This window comes from Panthera uncia, chromosome B4 (assembly GCF_023721935.1).
Source record: "Panthera uncia isolate 11264 chromosome B4, Puncia_PCG_1.0, whole genome shotgun sequence".
NCBI lineage: Eukaryota > Metazoa > Chordata > Mammalia > Carnivora > Felidae > Panthera > Panthera uncia.
This window is the reverse complement of record NC_064809.1, coordinates 69998333-70016749: the sequence shown is the minus strand read 5'-3', so window position 1 is coordinate 70016749 and position 18417 is coordinate 69998333. Positions and strand designations below refer to the sequence as shown.

Here is an 18417-nt window from a genome sequence, read left to right as displayed (position 1 = left end):
AGATATTTGGAGGGCTATACTTCAAATATCAGGGACTAGAAAACCTAAAGTCAGAAGGAAGACATAGGAGACAGAATTAACTTGAAGTAGGAAACACCTGAGTTAAACATAAACACCTTTTAGTACACATAGCATGTGGTTCTCTAACAATGGATGAAAGTATCAGTTTAAAAAATAACTTAGGGAAAAATGGCTTCTAAATCAAAGGGAGTATTTAGTCAGCAAAATTTATTCGTTTTGTCATATTTTCATTTACCTTAATAAGTTTCTTTTTTCTTGTAGGTTATGACTTTTGTTCTGAAAGGCATAACTGCATGGAGAATTCTGTCTGCAGAAATCTGAATGACAGGGCCGTTTGTAGCTGTCGAGATGGTTTTAGGGCTCTTCGAGAGGACAATGCCTACTGTGAAGGTAATCCTTGTAATGATGTGTAGCTCAGCTGTATAAATTTCCTAGGATTACTGCATGCAAAATTTATTAATTTCCCAGGTTGTCAAGTTGATGGGCCCATTAAAAGCAGTGAATTTAATTTGAAGCATATTAATCAGCTAAAAATAATTATCTTTCAAATTAAAGTTTTTTATCTATCTGCTATATGTCAGACTAATAAGTTATATGGCTGGTTTCTTGAATTAAAATAATACTTCCACTGTGAAATTGCCTTTCTTTTTTCATAATTAGATATTCAGATAGTTCACATATTGACATGATTATTGTGGCTTGCAGTTAGAATTGTAGTCAGATTTTTCCAATGTTGTTGAACAAAAGCAATCAATTAACAGGAAGATAAAGTACCACTGCTATCTTTGTTTGCTACTGTGAGTAATCTCAGTGGTTGTATTAATGCTCCGTGGTATTTAGTAAATAGCTCCAGTGGAGTAAATAGATTCCTAGTTATTTTTTTAGAATCTTAAACTAATATCCACGGTAGTTTATTCTCTCATGGAAACAGTCCATATACTGTGAGGAGGCCCTTGACATTCACAAATACTGTTCAGGAAAGACCCTGGAAGTCCATGTAGTAATTTATTACTTCCCTGAGGCACAGATTTAGATGATTCTCATTAAATATGTGACTAGCTAGTGGGTCTTGCAAGTAAGAACACTGACACAGTGGTGTTTGGACATTTGGAGGGTTCTAGACTTATCCTTTCCAAATGTCAAGAATGTGCCATTGGTCCTTGGAGACAGAAAACCTCTAAGGTATAAACTTGCCAGCCTCTGTTTAGCTACACGATGATTTATTGGCCCTTGGGAAACCAATTTCTGTTGTTTCTCTTAGCTTTCAATAGATTTTCTCTGCCTTAAAAGTTGGTATTTATTTTTAAAATTGACCTTTTTTTTTCCAAAGTATTTCTTTAAATGTTTCTGATTCAGTCCAAAAGAGACCATTATATTTTTGCTGAAAGATATGTCTTTCCTTCTCCATTTATGATGCAGATTTTTAAAAAAATGCTCATTTTGAAACTTAGTAGTGTATTTTCATTATAATATTTGAGATCCCTAACATGTAATAAGCCCCACTGATACTGTCAAAATGTGTAACATGAAACCACATGATATAAATTCATGTGATACCTCTTTCTGGATCTTAATTTTCTGATCATTATTTTTATTTTGAACTTCTGCTTTTGTTGTTGTGGTTAAGTATGTGCACTCATGTAATAAAGATTTAGTGAGCACCTATTGTATACCAAGCACTTTTCTAGGTACTGGGTAGTGAATAGTGAATAAGACTGAGAAGTTTCCTGTGTTCAGATCTCACATTCTAGGGGGAAGACAGAGAATAAGTGGTAACCATAGAAATAGAGAAGGCAATTTCAGGTAGTAATAAATAATAGGAATAAAATGAAACAGGATGATGTGATAGAGAATGATTGGGGGTTAATTTAGATGAGATGGTCAGGGAAAGTCTATGGGGTTGATGGAGATGAGTTGACAGTTGACTTGAGATTTGATGATAAGGAAACAGCATAGAAAGATCTGGAACAGAGCATTTCAAGCAGGAGCAATAGCAAGTAGAAAACCCCTAAGTGGGAACTATCTTGGATGTTCTAGAAACTGAAAGAAAGGATAATGTGATGCAGCAGAAGAGTCAGTTAGATGCAATTGAAGAATGAAGTGGGGGCCAGGCATTTTAGGGAGGCTTGTAAGGATTTTAGGTTCATCTCAAATAGGGGAGTGATATACTTGTATTGAAAAGGATGGCTCTGGCTGCAGTGCCTTAAATTAACTAAATTGTAGATTATGGGTTAAATATGGTGGGGAGAAAGAGACATAAATAGGAAGACCAGTTGGGAGGCTTTTGCAGTAGTTTAGGCAAAGATGTTGGTGGTCTGGATTAAGAAAATGATAAGGGAGATGAAGAGGAGGAAGCGTGTTCTTGGTGTTGGTTTGAAAATAGAGCCAACAGTACTTGCAAATAGTTTATTGTGGAGGAGAATTGAGGAGGGATTAAAGGAGTTTGAACAACACATGGATGACGTTGCTGTTTATTGAGACAGGAAAGAGTTTAAGAGAAGAAGGCAGAGATTTAGATTAAATAACTTTTTAGTGCAACCTACTGAAAATGGGTTTTTATCATTGTTATGTATAAATGTATGGCACAAATGAGCAGCTACTTTGCATTCTGAATGGATCATACTGAAAGATGGTTTGTAAATTTCTTCACATTATTTCTTTGTCATTTAAAGATAAAAATCTTCAAAAGTTAAGAAAATGATGGAAAAACTCGGTTTATTACAGAGATCTTGAATTTTTCATGATGAGGACTTTTAATATTGTATCTTTCATTATTCACGTTAAGAGGTTTTTTCCAGTATTGTGATCAAATTTGGTTTTCCTTTTCATTCTGTTATTGTTGTTAACTTTAAAGATATTTGACTTCTTAGAAGCAACATGTAAAAATTATGCAATGGTTCATGTTGTCTATCAGATGGTCTTACAGAATTCTGGTCCTCTAAGAAATTAGACTTATGATTATATACAAAAATAAGCAAGTAATAATTTGTAAGTGATCTACATTATGTTTATTAAATCTGTAGGGTTGTTTTAATGGTAAAACTGTAATTGAGATTATTGATTTTTACCACAGTTTACTTGATCAGGTTTAAAATAGCGCTGTTAAATGTTGGAGTTCATTTGTTCATTTGGCAAACATTTATTGAATGCCTTCTTTGTTCAAGGCTACACTAGAGGTGAAACAGTAAATAAGACATACATAACTGATATTATCTCAGTCAAGAAATATAACATCCAGTTCATTACACCAAAGAGCATTTAATTTCACATGTGGCAAATGCCCTGAAAGAGAAATAGGTTAACAAGAGTCTGATCTGGGTGGGTGGGAGTGCTTGAAGAAAATAGTTTGATTGTTTGTTTGTTTCTGAAATCTAAAGATTAAGTAAACATCAGCTAGGCATAGAAGTAAGGATGGGAAAGAAGGGAATTTGCCAAGCAGAGGACTCAGCAGGCCTCCAGGTGGTGAGAAACACTTTGTAAGAATTGATAGAAGGCAGAGAGCAAAGGGAGAGGTGCCTGATGAAATGGATGAAGGGCAGCATGGCCTTGAAGGGCACAGTAAGGACTAAATAAGGGTTTCATGCTAAGAACAAAGGGGTAGGCAATGAAAGTTTTTAAGGAGTGAAGTGCCTTGATCACATTTGTGTTTTAAATAAATCACTTCAGCTTTAGGCTGAATGGAGATAAGACTGGATGTGGGAAACCAGTGGATATGGGAAACTAGTGAATGAGAGACAGTGGTGGCTTGCATTAAAAATGGAAATGGAGATGTGGATGCGTTTGAGATCATTTGTGAGGTAAAACTAGTCCTGCTGGTTAATGGGTGACAGGAGATGAGGAGGAGAGAGGTTTCAAGGTTGCTACCTAGGCTTCTTTTCCTGAGTAACAGGCAGATGGTGGTGCTACTTACTTAGGAAACAGACTGGGTGGGAAAATCACCAGGTTGCGTTGTGGTACCTATGGAACATCACAGCTGAGTACCCTGTTGAATATACTTGGATATGGAGTTCAGAGAAGTTTAAGTTGTACATAAAATTTGGGATTCTTTGGCATATAAATGGTAGCTGAAGAACTGCAAGAAATTGACTAGGGAGTTTTTGAAAACTCCAGACTTTGAGCATTTTATAGAAAACATGATTTGGTGATGGAGACAGCAAAATTGTGGCTGAAGTGTAGGAGGAGAGAAAAGAGAAGGTGGTGTTATAGGAACCAAGAGACAGAGAGAATTTCAAGAAGCAAGTGGAATGCTTCTTAGAGATCAATAAAGATGAAGACAGAGATGTCCTTTGCATGGAACTTTATGGATGACATTGAGGACAAGAGCAATAGCTAAATTGGGTGCAAAAGTGAGGACACAAGCCAATTGGGAGCACATTGAATATTGCATAATGGGAAAAAATGTATCTGATGAAGGGACAGAACTCCTTCTAGATGTTTTCTTATGAAGGGAAGGAAGAAGAGAGCAGTAGCTTAAAGGAAGTAGGGCTAAAGAAGCACTTTTCTTCCCTGTCCTCTTTTTTTCCTTTTAAGTTCTGTCTCTCCTTTACCTCCAGTATCTCAGCCATGTAGATGATAACCTGTTGTTCATGAATGAGTTTCGAAATGCCTTAGGTATTTATAAACATGGTTTAATATTAGGATTTTATGATTGGATGTCTTGGCCACCTTTTAGATATAACGGATGTAAAATATTCAGAAGTATGTTGGCCTCCTTTGTATTTCTTATAAGCTATATATATGTTTACCATATTTCTTTTAAAAATTATGTATTCAATTCCATCCATTCAGTGTCCCTCATTCGCTTTAGATTCTTAGTAAAATTTCAGTACTTCCCCTTCACTTCATCTCTTGTCAGTACATATAATCTGAAAGAGTTGTCAAAAATTAGTCTGCCCATCATGTTTTCCAGAATGGTTCTTTGCTACATGTCTTCATTCTAAAATGAAATTATAGGAGCTTTTGATGTTTTGACTATATCTTCCTTCTTGACATTCCACTATTCACTATTGTGTTAGGACCACCTTGGCATCCCATTTTAGATAGTGTCTTCAGAAGTCATTCATTTGTTAACTTTTTCTCTTCGGTGCATGATAGTTGCCAGGGATTACATTGTGTCAACCCAATAGTGCGTTATGTTGAAGAAGCTTTTTCTGGATTCCCAAACTCCTTAAACAGTTGGCGTTGTTGCTCTCCAAGCCTTTGGCATTACACAAGAACAGGAAAGTAATTTTGTACAAGTGAGTCATTCATAGAATTGCATATTACCTATAATTACTGAAATCAGTAATTGATGTCTTATTAAGTACTCAGATTAACGAGAATATAGGCGATTGTTTGGTATAATCTGAACTCCCTAGAGGAATAATCTCTTATTGATAGACCACTTCCTCTTGGATTCATTTAATCTCTTTCATTCTGACTGCTGCTGCCAGATATTTTTTACTTCCTGTCACCCTCTACTTAGTTATTCTGTCTTTAGTGTCTCACTCCCTCCTGACCCAGCCAGGACCCATTCTCCAGATTAACGTTTACAAAACACCATTTCTTTTCTTTGAGAGCCCACAGTGCCTTCCAGTTCAGCACGTCAAGCTCCTTTGCTAAGGTTCCACGGTTCTCTGTTGCCTGAAGGCTCCAAGGTTCTCTGTTGTCTGGCCTTTCAGTTATTCATCCATTAAGCCTTAGCAAGTCACCTAGAGCTATTTAATCAATTACTTGGCTCAGAATGGTTCATCTGTGTTATGGATTGAACTGTGTCCCTAAAATTCAGATGGTGAAGTTTGAAAACACAGTACCTCAGAAAGTGACCTTATTTGGAAATGGAACTGTTAACAAGTGTAATTAGTTAAGATGAAGTCATAGTGGAAAAGGGTGAGGTCCTACTCCAGTATGACTGTTGTCCTTATAAAATGGGAAAATGTAGACCCAGACACAGGGAGAGAATGTCATGTGAGCATGAAGGTAGAGATTGGAGTGATGCATCTACAAACCGAAGAACACGAAAGATTTCCAGGAAAGCCCAGAAAGTAAGCAAGGGGCACAGAATAAATTGTCCTTCACAGCCCTAAGAAAAGAACCATCCCTCCAACACCTTGATTTTGGTCTATTAGCCTGCAGAATTGTGAGACAATAAATCTCTGTTGCTTAAGCCACCAGTTTGTGGTACTTTATTATGGTAGCTTTAGCAAATTTCTATAATCTGGCAGAAATACCTTTTGCTTTTTGGTCTAATGCTTCATGATTTAATTATCCTTCCAGACTACTTATGTTTTATTTTCTTTCTGAAGACTTTAATGATGAATTAAGTACAAAGATTTAATTTCTCAAATCTATTTTTTAAATTTTTTTCTGACCAAAGAATGAATACCTTGTTCTGTACCGGTTTATATCCAATTGTCCAGTTGTAATATACTTTCTTATACACTATACAGTTTATTAAAGGACTGATACATGTATGCCTGTATATATAGGTCTCCCACCTATAAGTGTCTTGTGGTCATAAACTGTTTTATTTTCCTTGAATTCCTCTAAACTTCTAAAATAGAGATAGACAACGTAGAGTTTAAGAAATATTTGTTTGTTAATGGTTTTGAAATGCTTAGATATGCTGAACAGATGGGCACCTTTAGGCTACCCCACCACTAAAGAATTATTGAGGACAAGCATTGAACTTACTGAATTGTGCTTATATTGCATAAGAAAGGCTAATGTCATATTGATTTTTATAGGTAAAAAGGAATTCAGTTGTTTTAAATTGGTATGTTTTGGCCTTTAAAAATTATTTTGAGTAGTGCAAGAAAAGGAATTCATTCATTTAGAACACTTGCTATTTGTTAAATTATGTGTGCACTGATATATGGATAGTAAAAGGACCACAAATCCCAGAAATTTCCCTATCTCTATCTTGCTTTCACTGTACACTCTAAATTTTTACTTAAGATTTTAATTCTATCTAAAATGTGCAAACCAAGTCACTTGAACATTACACGTCTGGCAGGTAGAAGGTACTTAATTTAAATGCCACTGGAATGTGGAGATTAGAATCTTAATAAACATTTGTTTAGTGCCTGCTATGTGCCAGGCATGGCACACCTTCAAACATAAATTATAAGTTATATTTAGATCTTTTCTTCTTTTCTTTCCACCTGTTACATCAAACACTATCTCCTGTCATCTCATTCCTGTCTTTTTAATGCAATCCTTTGGCTAATGATACCTCTTCTACCTTTTTTCTTGTTCTGTATTTTTGGAGATTCTAACCCATGTGCAAAGTAATGTGAGCATAACTGTTAATGAACACAAGTAATTTCTCTATTCTTTTCTATTTTGTATTCTTCTTTCTTCTATTGTTTGTCAGTGGGGCTATAATAAAAAGCACCACCTGCTACTAAAGACCGTATGATTCTTATGAGACACTTAATATGCTTTATAGATACAGCATCTAATTTCTTCCAGCGGTCCTATGATGCAGGCAGGCATTTTTATAACATCTTGTTTTGGGGTGAAGAAAATTAAAGAACTAGAAAATCAAATGATTTTCCCCAAATCATTTACCCACACAGCAAACAGTAAGCCCAGGGTTCAAATTCATATCATGTATCTACAGATATGGTGTTTTTAAAATTTTACTACTTTTAGAAAAAAAGTTTATTTATTTATTTTGAGAGAGAGAGAGTGCCCACCCATGAAATTAGGAGCTGGGGAGGGGCAGAGAGAGAGAGGACCAGGGGATCACAACCTGAGCCAATATCAAGAATCTGAAGCTTAACCTACTGACCCATCCAGGCTCCCCAATTTTTACTGCTTTTAATTTACTTATTAGATACCTAATCTAATTCTTATTTTTGTAAATAATAATAGCATATAGATTTTTCTTTAGAGAGACATTTTTTAAAAGTAGCTAACTGGCTTACAAATTGAATGTTTCTGAAAAGGAAAAATAATCTCTACTCCATCCAGAAAGCAGTTCAATGGCATTAGAAAGTTTGTCATGAGCTGAGACCCTGTAAATAACCCACATAGGAAGACAATGGGAAAACAGACTTTCTCTCTTTCTCTCCTGTCCTTCCCCTCCCTCTCTCCCTGTGTCCTTCTTTCTTTCCTTCCTTCCTTTTTTTTCTCTTTCTCAGCTTATTACCACTTCACAAATAATTCATTTACTGTGAATTCCTGACATAGCTAGTATCTGCATATCATTAACTGTGGAATATAGAGCCAATCTGAGAGGATATTTTTAAGAATAAGATGAGAGATAGCCCCACAGAGTTGCTCCAAGAGATAAGAAGTGAAAGATGCAGAATGAGCTTAATTCTCTGATTTTAGCCTGCACACAAGTCCCCACTGGAGTTAAGGGGAGGCCTGTTAACAGAGTGGGGATAAATAACCAGAGGGCTGAGCCCTATGGGATTAATTAGGGAATTCTCATAGACACTGTAGCTTTCAAAATTATGGCTAATGATGTACTCTCTGTGGTGTGTTATGGTAGAGTTTCTTAACTAAAAAAAGCCTGAGGTTACTGTATTAATCAGGATTCTCCAGGAAAACAACCAATAGGACATATATGGACTGAGAGAAAGGTTGATTGATTGAGACAGATTGATTGATTATAACGAATTGGCTCAAGTAGGCTGAGAAGATCCCAAGATCCACAAGTCAGCAATCTGGGTACCTGGAGAGTCCATGGCATATTTTGGTCCAAGTCCAAAGAACTGAGAACCAGGAGAACCAATGGTGTAAATTCCAGTTCAAGGGCAAGAGAAGACCAGTATCCCAGCTCACAATCAGGCAGTCAATATTTCCCTCTTACTCAGCCATTCAGATCTTCAGTTGATTGGATGATGCCCACCCACTTAAGCTCACATTAGGGAGGCAATCAGCTTTACTCAGTGCACCAATTCAAATGTTAATCTCATCCCTAGGCACCCTCACCAACACACCCAGAATAATGTTTGACCAAATATCTGGTCGTCCTAAGGCTCACTGGGGTTAACAAATAAAATTAACCATCACAGTTACAAATTAACAACAAAACAAATGAGAGGAGCAAAAGCATTTCTGATGTTTTCAAATATGAAGGTATCATCTATTCATCTAACAAAGTGAAAAAGTTGCCACATAAACCAACTTCCAGAATTAATATGGTATACTGATAACCAGCAAAGAAATTGAATCAGGAATCAAAAAACTCCCAACAAACAAAAGTCCAGGGTCAGATGGCTTCACATACAAATTCTACCAAACATATAAAGAAGAAGCAATACCTATTATTTTCAAAGTATTCCAAAAAATAGAAAAGAAAGAAAAATTTCCAAATTCATTCTAAGAGGCTAGCATTACCCTGATACCAAAAACAGATAAAAGACTACACTGAAAAAGAGAACTACAGGCCAATATCCCTGATGAACATGGATGGAAAAATTCCCAACAAAATATTAGCGAACCAAATCCAACAATACATTAAAAAAATGATTCACCACCATCAAGTGAGATTTATTCCTGGGTTGCAAGAGTGGTTCAATATTCACAAATCAATCAATGTGATATATCACATTAAGAAAAGAAAGGGTAAGAAACATGATTCTTTCAATAGATGCAGAAAAAACATTTGACAAAGTACCACAGCCACTCATGATAAAAAGCCTCAACAAAGTAGGTTTGTAGGAAACATACCTCAACATAATGAAGGCCATATATGGAAACATTAGTGTTTTTAGGCCTTAATGGAACATCTATTTAAACCATATTTACTATGCTGAGGAGATAAGTGTGTGAGTGTGTGTGTGTGTGTGTGTGTGTGTGTGTGTGTGTGTTGTGTGTTGTTTTTCATAAGAATTTTTCCTTCTCTAATTGAGAAGTTTGGTGAAAAACTTGAAAATCACTATCAAGTGACACAGCTAAATTTGAACTTGCATTAGCAGCAGTCCTGGGCTCATTCATCATTTACTCTCTGTGATCCTTAACTTCAGCTTTTGCTGACTCAAAAACAATTTCTGTTCATTTGTAAACTTGAACATCATTAAGATATATAAATTGTAGAAAAAGGGCATTTTTTTCTTTGAAGGCAGGGTCCTCTCTGATATGAAGGGAGGACTTTAAATTTTTAAAACCAAACCTAATAAAGATTGAATTCCTCTGAATTTCTTCTTAGCCATAGTTTCTCATGTAAAATAAGTTAAAGAAATAATCAGTGCTAGCCATATACTATCCTTTTGAAACTAAACATCATAGTTATGTGACTTTCACTGTCAACTGATTTTCTGCCCCAAAGAATGCACTTCTCTAAAAAATATTCATATAAGTCTGTTGGAGTTTTGGAAGCTATCTATATAAGGAACAAATTATGAATCAGCCATCAATTAATGATACATATATGTATTAAATAGGGTTAAGTACTTTTAAAAGAGGACTTCAGCTGTCTGCCTCCATTTTGACCTCAAACTTTTCAAGTTGGGTTCTTTACTTCTTTTTTTAATTTTTTAAATGTTTACTTTTGAGAGAGAGAGAGAGAGAGAGAGCAAGCAAGCAAGGGAGAGGCTGAGAGAGAGGAAGATACAGAATCTGAAGCAGGCTCCAGGATCTGAGATGTCAGCACAGAGCCTGAGGCGGGGCTGGAATGTACAAGCTGTGAGATCATGACTTGAGCCCAAATTGGTAGCTTAACCAGCAGAGCCACCCAGGCATCCCACTAGTTGGGTTCTTTCTAACTTGTCTCTTGGAACAGGGGGAAGACTCTGAGGGCAAATCATCCCCTACTGGAAACCAAAACTACCAGGGCAAGCACTAAATACTTCCCTGAGCCAGCAAGACCCCTACCTGTGACTGACCTCAACACAGTGATCCCTTTGACCTTTACTGCCCATGTGCACATACCTACCCACCTTTGTCCCTCATTTGCCTTCTATAAACATGGAAGTATTTTCAGTATTTCAGAGACAGTCTTTGAGACATTGGTCCACTGTCTTCCTGGTGTTGGCCTCACTGAAATAAAGTCCTTTCCTGTTTCACCACCACTCTTTTCTCTGCCTTTGTATTTGGTCAGGGTGAGTAGCAGATTCTGGTCTGTTTGGGACCCCCAGAGTTGGTGCACTTTTACCCCTGTACTCTAGCTATACTTTCTTCCCTCTGAGCTGGAGTTGGAGTTCTAAGCTCTTTTGGGGGGTATTTTGATTCATGATTGGATTCTATGACTAGAGTTCATTTAGAGAATGTTTGTTCATTGTTCATTTATTCATAGTATGTGTTGAGCACATGCTATGTGCCAGGCCATGAACAGGTGCTGGTCATAAAACTGTGAGCAAAACTGATTAAGCTCCTGCCTTCATGGAGCTGACTTTCTAGTAGAGGTAACATTGAAAGTCTATGTCCATTTTCCAGATGCAGATGGAAATGAGAATTATGATTGATGGTTTTGTGCTTTGTTATTTTTTTATTATTTTTAAAAAAATTTTTTAACTTGTTTTATTTTTTATTTTTTTAAATTTGCATGCAAATTAGTTAGCATATAGTGCAACAATGGTTTCAGGAGTAGATTCCTTAGTGCCCCTTACCCATTTAGCCCATCCCCCTCCCACAACCCCTCCCATAACCCTCAGTTTGTTCTCCATATTTATGAGTCTCTTTTGTTTTGTCCCCCTCCCTGTTTTTATGTTATTTTTGTTTCCCTTCCCTTATGTTCATCTGGTTTCTCTCTTAAAGCCCTCATATGAGTGAAGTCGTATAATTTTTGTCTTTTTATGACTGACTAATATCACTTAGCATAATACCCTCCAGTTCCATCCATGTAGTTGCAAATGGCAAGATTTCATTCTTTTTGATTGCCAAGTAATACTCCATTGTATGTATATGCCACATCTTCTTTATTCATTCATCCATCCATGGATATTTGGGCTCTTTCCATACTTTGGCTATTGTTGATAGTGCTGCTATAAGCATGGGGGTGCATGTGTCCCTTTGAAACAGCACACCTGTATCCCATGGATAAATGCCTAGTAGTGCAATTGCTGGGTTGTAGAGTAGTTCTATATTTAGTTTTTTTAGGAAACGCCATACTGTTTTCCAGAGTGGCTGCACCAGCATGCTTTCACCAACAATGCAAAAGAGATCCTCTTTCTCCGCATCCTCACCAACATCTGTTGTTGCCTTAATTGTTAATGTTAGCCATTCTGACAGGTGTAAGGTGGTATCTCATTGTGGCTTTGATTTGTATTTCCCTGATGATGAGTGAAGTTGAGCATTTTTTCATGTGTCAGTTGGCCATCTGGATGTCTTCTTTGGAGAAGTGTCTATTCATGTCTTTTGCCCATTTCTTCACTGGGTTATTTGTTTCTTTGGTGTTGAGTTTGATAAGTTCTTTATAGATTTTGGATACTAACCCTTTACCTAATGTGTCATTTGCAAATATCTTCTCCCATTCTGTCAGTTGCCTTTTAGTTTTGCTGATTGTTCCCTTTGCTGTGCAGAAGCTTTTTCTTTTGATGAGGTCCCAGTAGTTCATTTTTGCTTTTGTTTCCCTTGCCTCTGGAGACATGTTGAGTAAGAAGTTGCTGTGGCCAAGGTCAAAGAGGTTTTTGCCTGCTTTCTCCTGGAGGATTTTGATGGCTTCCTGTCTTACATTTAGGTCTTTCATCCATTTTGAGTTTATTTTTGTGTATGGTGTAAGAGAGTGGTCCAGGTTCATTCTTCTGTGTGTTGCTGTCCAGTTTTCCCAGGACCACTTGCTGAAGAGACTGTCTTTATTCCCTTGGATATTCTTTCCTGCTTTGTCAAAGGCTGGTTGGCCATACGTTTGTGGGTCCATTTCTGGGTTCTCTATTCTGTTCCATTGATTTGAGTGACTGTTCTTGTGCCAGTACCATACTGTCTTGATGATTACAACTTTGTAGTATAGCTTGAAGTCTGGGCTTGTGATGCCTCCTGCTTTGGTTTTCTTTTTCAAGATCACTTTGGCTATTCGGGGTCTTTTCTGGTTCCATACAAATTTTAGAATTATTTGTTCTAGCTCTGTGAAGAATGCTGGTGTTATTTTGATAGGGATTGTATTGAATATGTAGATTGCTTTGGGTAGTATCGACATTTTAATATTTGTTCTTCCTATCCAGGAGCATGGAATCTTTTTCCATCTTTTGTGTGTGTCTTCTTCAATTTCTTTCATAAGCTTTCTACAGTTTTCAGTGTATAGATTTTTAACCTCTTTAGTTAAATTTATTCCTAGGTATTTTATGTTTTTTTGTGCAACTGTAAATGGGATCGATTCCTTGATTTCTCTTTATGTTGCTACATTGTTGGTGTATAGGAATGCAACTGATTTCTGTGCATTGATTTTATATCCTACAACTTTGCTGAATTCATGAATAAGTTCTAGAAGTTTTTTGGTGGAATCTTCAGAGTTTTCCATATAGAGTATCATGTCATTTGTGAAGAATGAGAGTTTGACCTCCTCCTGGCCGATTTGGATGCCTTTAATTTCTTTGTCTGATTGCAGAGGCTAAGACTTCTAATACTATGTTGAATAACAGTGACAAGAGTGGACATCCCTGTCTTGTTCCTGACCTTAGGGGGAAAGCTCTCAGTTTTTCCACATTGAGGATGATATTAGCATTGGGTTTTTCATATATGGCTTCTATGATCTCGAGGTATGCTCCTTCTATCCCTACTTTCTTGAGGGTTTTTATCAAGAAAGGATGCTGCATTTTGTCAAATGCTTTCTCTGCATCTATTGAGAGGATCAGATGGTTCTTGTCCTTTCTTTTATTGATGTGATAAATCACGTTAATTATTTTGCAGATGTTGAACCAGCCCTGCATCCCAGGTATAAATCCTGTTTGGTCATGGTGAATAGTTTTTTTAATGTATTGTTGGATCCGGTTGGCTAATATCTTGTTGAGGATTTTTGTATCCATGTTCATCAGGGAAATTTGTCTATAGTTCTCCTTTTTAGTGGGGTCTGTTTCTGTTCTTGGAATCAAGGTAATGCTGGCTTCATAGAAAGAGTTTGGAAGTTTTCCTTCAGTTTTTATTCTTTGGAACAGCTTCAAGAGAATAGGTATTAACTCTTCCTTAAATGTTTGGTAGAATTCCCCTGGAAAGCCATCTGGCCCTGGACTCTTGTTTTTTTGGCAGATTTTTGATTACTAATTCGATTTCCTTACTGGTTATGGGTCTGTTCAAATTTTCTATTTCTTCCTGTTTCAGTTTTGGTAGCGTATATGTTTCTAGGAATTTGTCCATTTCTTCCAGATTGCCCATTTTATTTGGCATATAATTCCTCATAGTATTCTTTTATTATTATCTTTATTTCTGCTGTGTTGGTTGTGATCTCTCCTCTTTCATTCTTGATTTTATTTATTTGGGTCCTTTCCTTTTTCTTTTTGATCCAACTGGCTAGTGGTTTATCAATTTTAATTCTTTCAAAGAACCAGCTTCTGGTTTCATCGATCTGTTCTACTGTTTTTTGGGTTTTGATAGCATTAATTTTTCCTCTAATCTTTATTATTTCCTGTCTTCTTCTGGTTTGGGGTTTTATTTGCTGTTCTTTTTCCAGCTCCTTAAGGTGTAAGGTTAGGTTGTATATCTGAGATCTTTCTTCCTTCTTTAGGAAGGCCTGGATTGCTATATACTTTCCTCTTACGACCACCTTTGCTGTGTCCCAGAGGTTTTGGGTTGTGGTGCTATCATTTTCATTGACTTCCATATACTTCTCAATTTCCTCTTTAACTTCTTGGTTAGCCCATTCATTCTTTAGTAGGATGTTCTTCAGTCTCCAAGTGTTTGTTACCTTTCCAAACTTTTTCTTGTGGTTGATTTCGAGTTTCATAGCATTGTGGTCTGAAAATATGCATGATATGATCTTGATCTTTTTGTACTTAGGGCTGATTTGTGTCCCAGTATATGGTCTATCCTGGAGAACATTCCATGTGTACTGGAGAAAAATGTATATTCTGCTGCTTTAGGATGAAATGTTCTGAATATATCTGTTAAGTCCATCTGATCCAGTGTGTCATTCAAAGCTATTGTTTCCTTTTTGATTTTTTTATTAGATGATCTGTCCATTGCTGTGAGAGGGGTGTTGAAGTCTCCGACTATTATGGTATTACTATCGATGAGTTTCTTTATATTTGTGATTAATTGATTTATATATTTGGGTGCTTTCACATTTGGCACATAAATGTTTACAATTGTTAGGGCTTCTTGGTGGATAGACCCCTTGATTATGATATAATGCCCTTCTGCCCATCTTTAAATCTCTGATTTAAAGTATAGGTTGTCTGATATAAGTATGGCTACTCTGGCTTTCTTTTGTTGACCATTAGGATGATAGATGGTTCTCCATCCCCTTATTTTCAATCTGAAGGTGTCTTTAGGTCTAAAGTGGGTCTCTTGTATACAGAATATAGATGGATCTTGTTTTCTTATCCATTCTGTTACCCTGTGTCTTTTGATTGGAGCATTGAGTCCAGTGACGTTTAGAGTGAGTACTGAAAGATATGAATTTATTGCCATTATGATGCTTGTAGAGTTGGATTTTCTGGTGGTGTTCTCTGGTCCCTTCTAATCTTTGTTGCTTTTGATATGTGTGTGTGTGTGTATATATATATATATTTATTTTTTTTTTTCATATTTTCTCCCCTCAGAGAGTCCCCCTTAAAATTTCTTGCAGGGCTGGTTTAGTGGTCACAAACTCCTTTAATATTTGTTTTCAGGGAAACTTTTTATCTCTCCTTCTATTTTGAATGACAGCCTTGCTGGATAAAGATTTCTTGGCTGCATATTTTTCTGATTCAGCACATTGAATATATCCTCCCACTCCTTTGTGGCCTGCCAAGTTTCTGTGGATAGGTCTACTGCAAACCTGATCTGTCTTCCCTTGTAGGTTAGGGACTTTTTTTTTCCCTTGCTGCTTTCATGATTCTCTCCTTGTCTGAGTATTTTGTGAATTTGACTATGATATGCCTTGTTGCTGGTCGGTTTTTGTTGTATCTAATGGGGGTCTTCTGTGCTTCCTGGATTTTGATGTCTGTGTCTTTCCCCAAGTTAGGAAAGTTTTTAGCTATGATTTGCTCACATAACCCTTCTACCCCTATTTCTCTCTCTTCCTCCTCTGGGACCCCTATGATTCTGATGTTGTTCCTTTTTAATGAGTCACTGATTTCTCTAATTCTTAAATCGTGCTCTTTTGTCTTAATCTCCCCCTTTTGTTTTGCTTCATTATTCTCTATAAGTTTGTCCTCTATATTACTGATTCTCTGTTCTGCCTCATCCATCCTTACCGCCACTGCATCTATCTGTGATTGCAGCTCAGTTATAGCATTTTTAATTTCATTCTATTTTTTTACTTCTTTTCTCTCCACAGAGAGGGATTCTAATCTATTTTCAACTCCAGCTAGTATTCTTATTATTGTGATTCTAAATTCTGTTTCAGACATCTTGCTTGTATCTGTGTTGGTTAAATCCCTGGCTGTCATTTATTCGTGCTCTTTCTTTTGGGGTGAATTCCTTCATTTTGTAATTTTGAAGGGAGGAAATTGATTAATGAGGTAGAAAAATTAAAATTAAAAAATATTAAAATATAAGAAATTAAAATTTAAAAATTAAACACACACACACACACACTAATCTACTAAATGATGCTAGATCCTAGGTGTGTTTTGGTCTGGGTGTTGAAAGTGGTTTGACAGATTAGAGAAAAAAAAATTGGGGGGAAAGAGAAAAAAAAGGAAACCATTTGAGGATTTGAAAAAATGAATACACTGAAGCAGACTAAAATGAGATAATGGGAGTAAAATATAATTTGAAAAAAATTACACAAAATAAGGAATATAGCAGAAAAAATTAAGGAAAATTTTTTTAATAAAAATTAAAAATAAAAATGAATTTTTTCTCTTTCTGTATTCAAGAAAAGAAAAGAAACAAAAAAAGAGAAAAAAGAAATAAAGAAATTGTTTGAAAATTTGAAAAAGTGAATACACTGTAGTAGACTAAAATAAAATGATGGAAGTAAAATAGAATTTGAACCAATTTATATAAAAGCAAATAATATAGTAAAAAAATTAAAAAATATTTTTAGTAGAAATTGAAAGTAAAAATGAAGTTTTTCTCTTTCTGTTCAAGAAAAAGAAAAGAAACTAAAAAGAAAAAAGAAAAAAAAAGGATATCGTTTGAGAATTTGAAAAGTTGATTATATTGAAGTAGACTAAAATAAAATGATGGAAGTAAGATAGAATTTGAAAAAAAAATTACACAGAAGTACAAAATATAGTAAAAAATTAAAGAAAAATATTTTTAATAATAATTGAAAATAGAAATGAATTTTTTCTTTCTGTATTCAAGAAAAAGAAAAGTAGTATAAAAGAGGGGGGAAAAAAGAAAGAAAATTGAATAAATGGACCTGCTAACAGATTGAAATAAGACTGAAAATGCTTCGTTTTCCCTCAGAAGTCAGACTATGTAGCGCTTTATAGTCCATAACGTAAGTAGGTGGTGAGACTTGTGTTCTTGAGGAGCCAGGTTGGCGCAGTTGGGCGGGGCTCAGTGTAAGGGCTCCATTCTTCACTAGATGATGCTGCTAGCCTACTGGGGTGAATTGCTGTGGCGCTTGTAGGTGCCTATGCACATGCGCGGGAGCAGTGAAAATGGCGTCACCCAGCTACCCAGTCTCTAGTATCGGAGCGCTGTTCTCCCGATCAGCAGTCGCGCACCTGTCCTCTGTCTTCAGCTTTCATCCACTCCCCGCTTCTTCACTCTCCGGGACCAGGCCCCAGGCAGTACCTCTCTCCCGAGTTTTGTCTCAGATGCTGTTTTCCCCAGCCCCTTACTTCCAAAGGACTGCGGCTTTGACCCTTTCCGCCTCTCTGTGGGAGGGTCTCACCGAGCAATGGCCGAATGAACAATGGCCGAATGTCAGCTGCACCCAGGAATGCTTGCTGGACCCTCTGCTGCTGGTGCCCCAAGACTGCGGCCAGGTGCCAGCCCGCCCCAGAAAAAGTTAGCGAGACAATGTAGCAGCAGCGTTTCAGGGATTATGGGAAATCACAACACACATCTGGCACCTGGCTTCACCCTTAACGACCTTGTTCCAGCACCAGCGAATGTGGCTGTTTTCTGGGGTCTGCTGGGACCAGGGGGCCTCAACCGTCTCTACCAAATGTCCTTCCAGCAGTGCAACCACTTTTCCCCGTGTGGCCTGAGAACCTCCCGGACCCCACTCTGTTCCTGGGGATTCGCCCTTCCCACCAGAGCACCGCCAGGGATCAAGCTGCGGAGTTGCAGACTTTGCACTCCCCTTGTTTACAGTCTTAATGGAATTTAAACCCTCTCCTTTCTCCCTTTTTAGTTTAGTCCCTGCAGCTGTTTCCAATTTTCCACTTCAGCTGTTTTGGGTAGGGGTGCTTTTCCTGTATTCTG

At 36.9% G+C, this 18417-nt stretch overlaps 1 protein-coding gene across 1 annotated transcript in view; it reads left to right on the top strand.

Moving 5' to 3' along the window:
- Positions 1-18417, top strand: part of NELL2 (neural EGFL like 2) — a 341519-nt gene that overhangs the window by 150201 nt on the left and 172901 nt on the right. The window contains exon 13 of the mRNA XM_049625335.1: positions 283-411. Coding sequence (XP_049481292.1) covers positions 283-411 — 129 coding nt within the window. The remainder of the gene's footprint in view (positions 1-282; positions 412-18417) is intronic.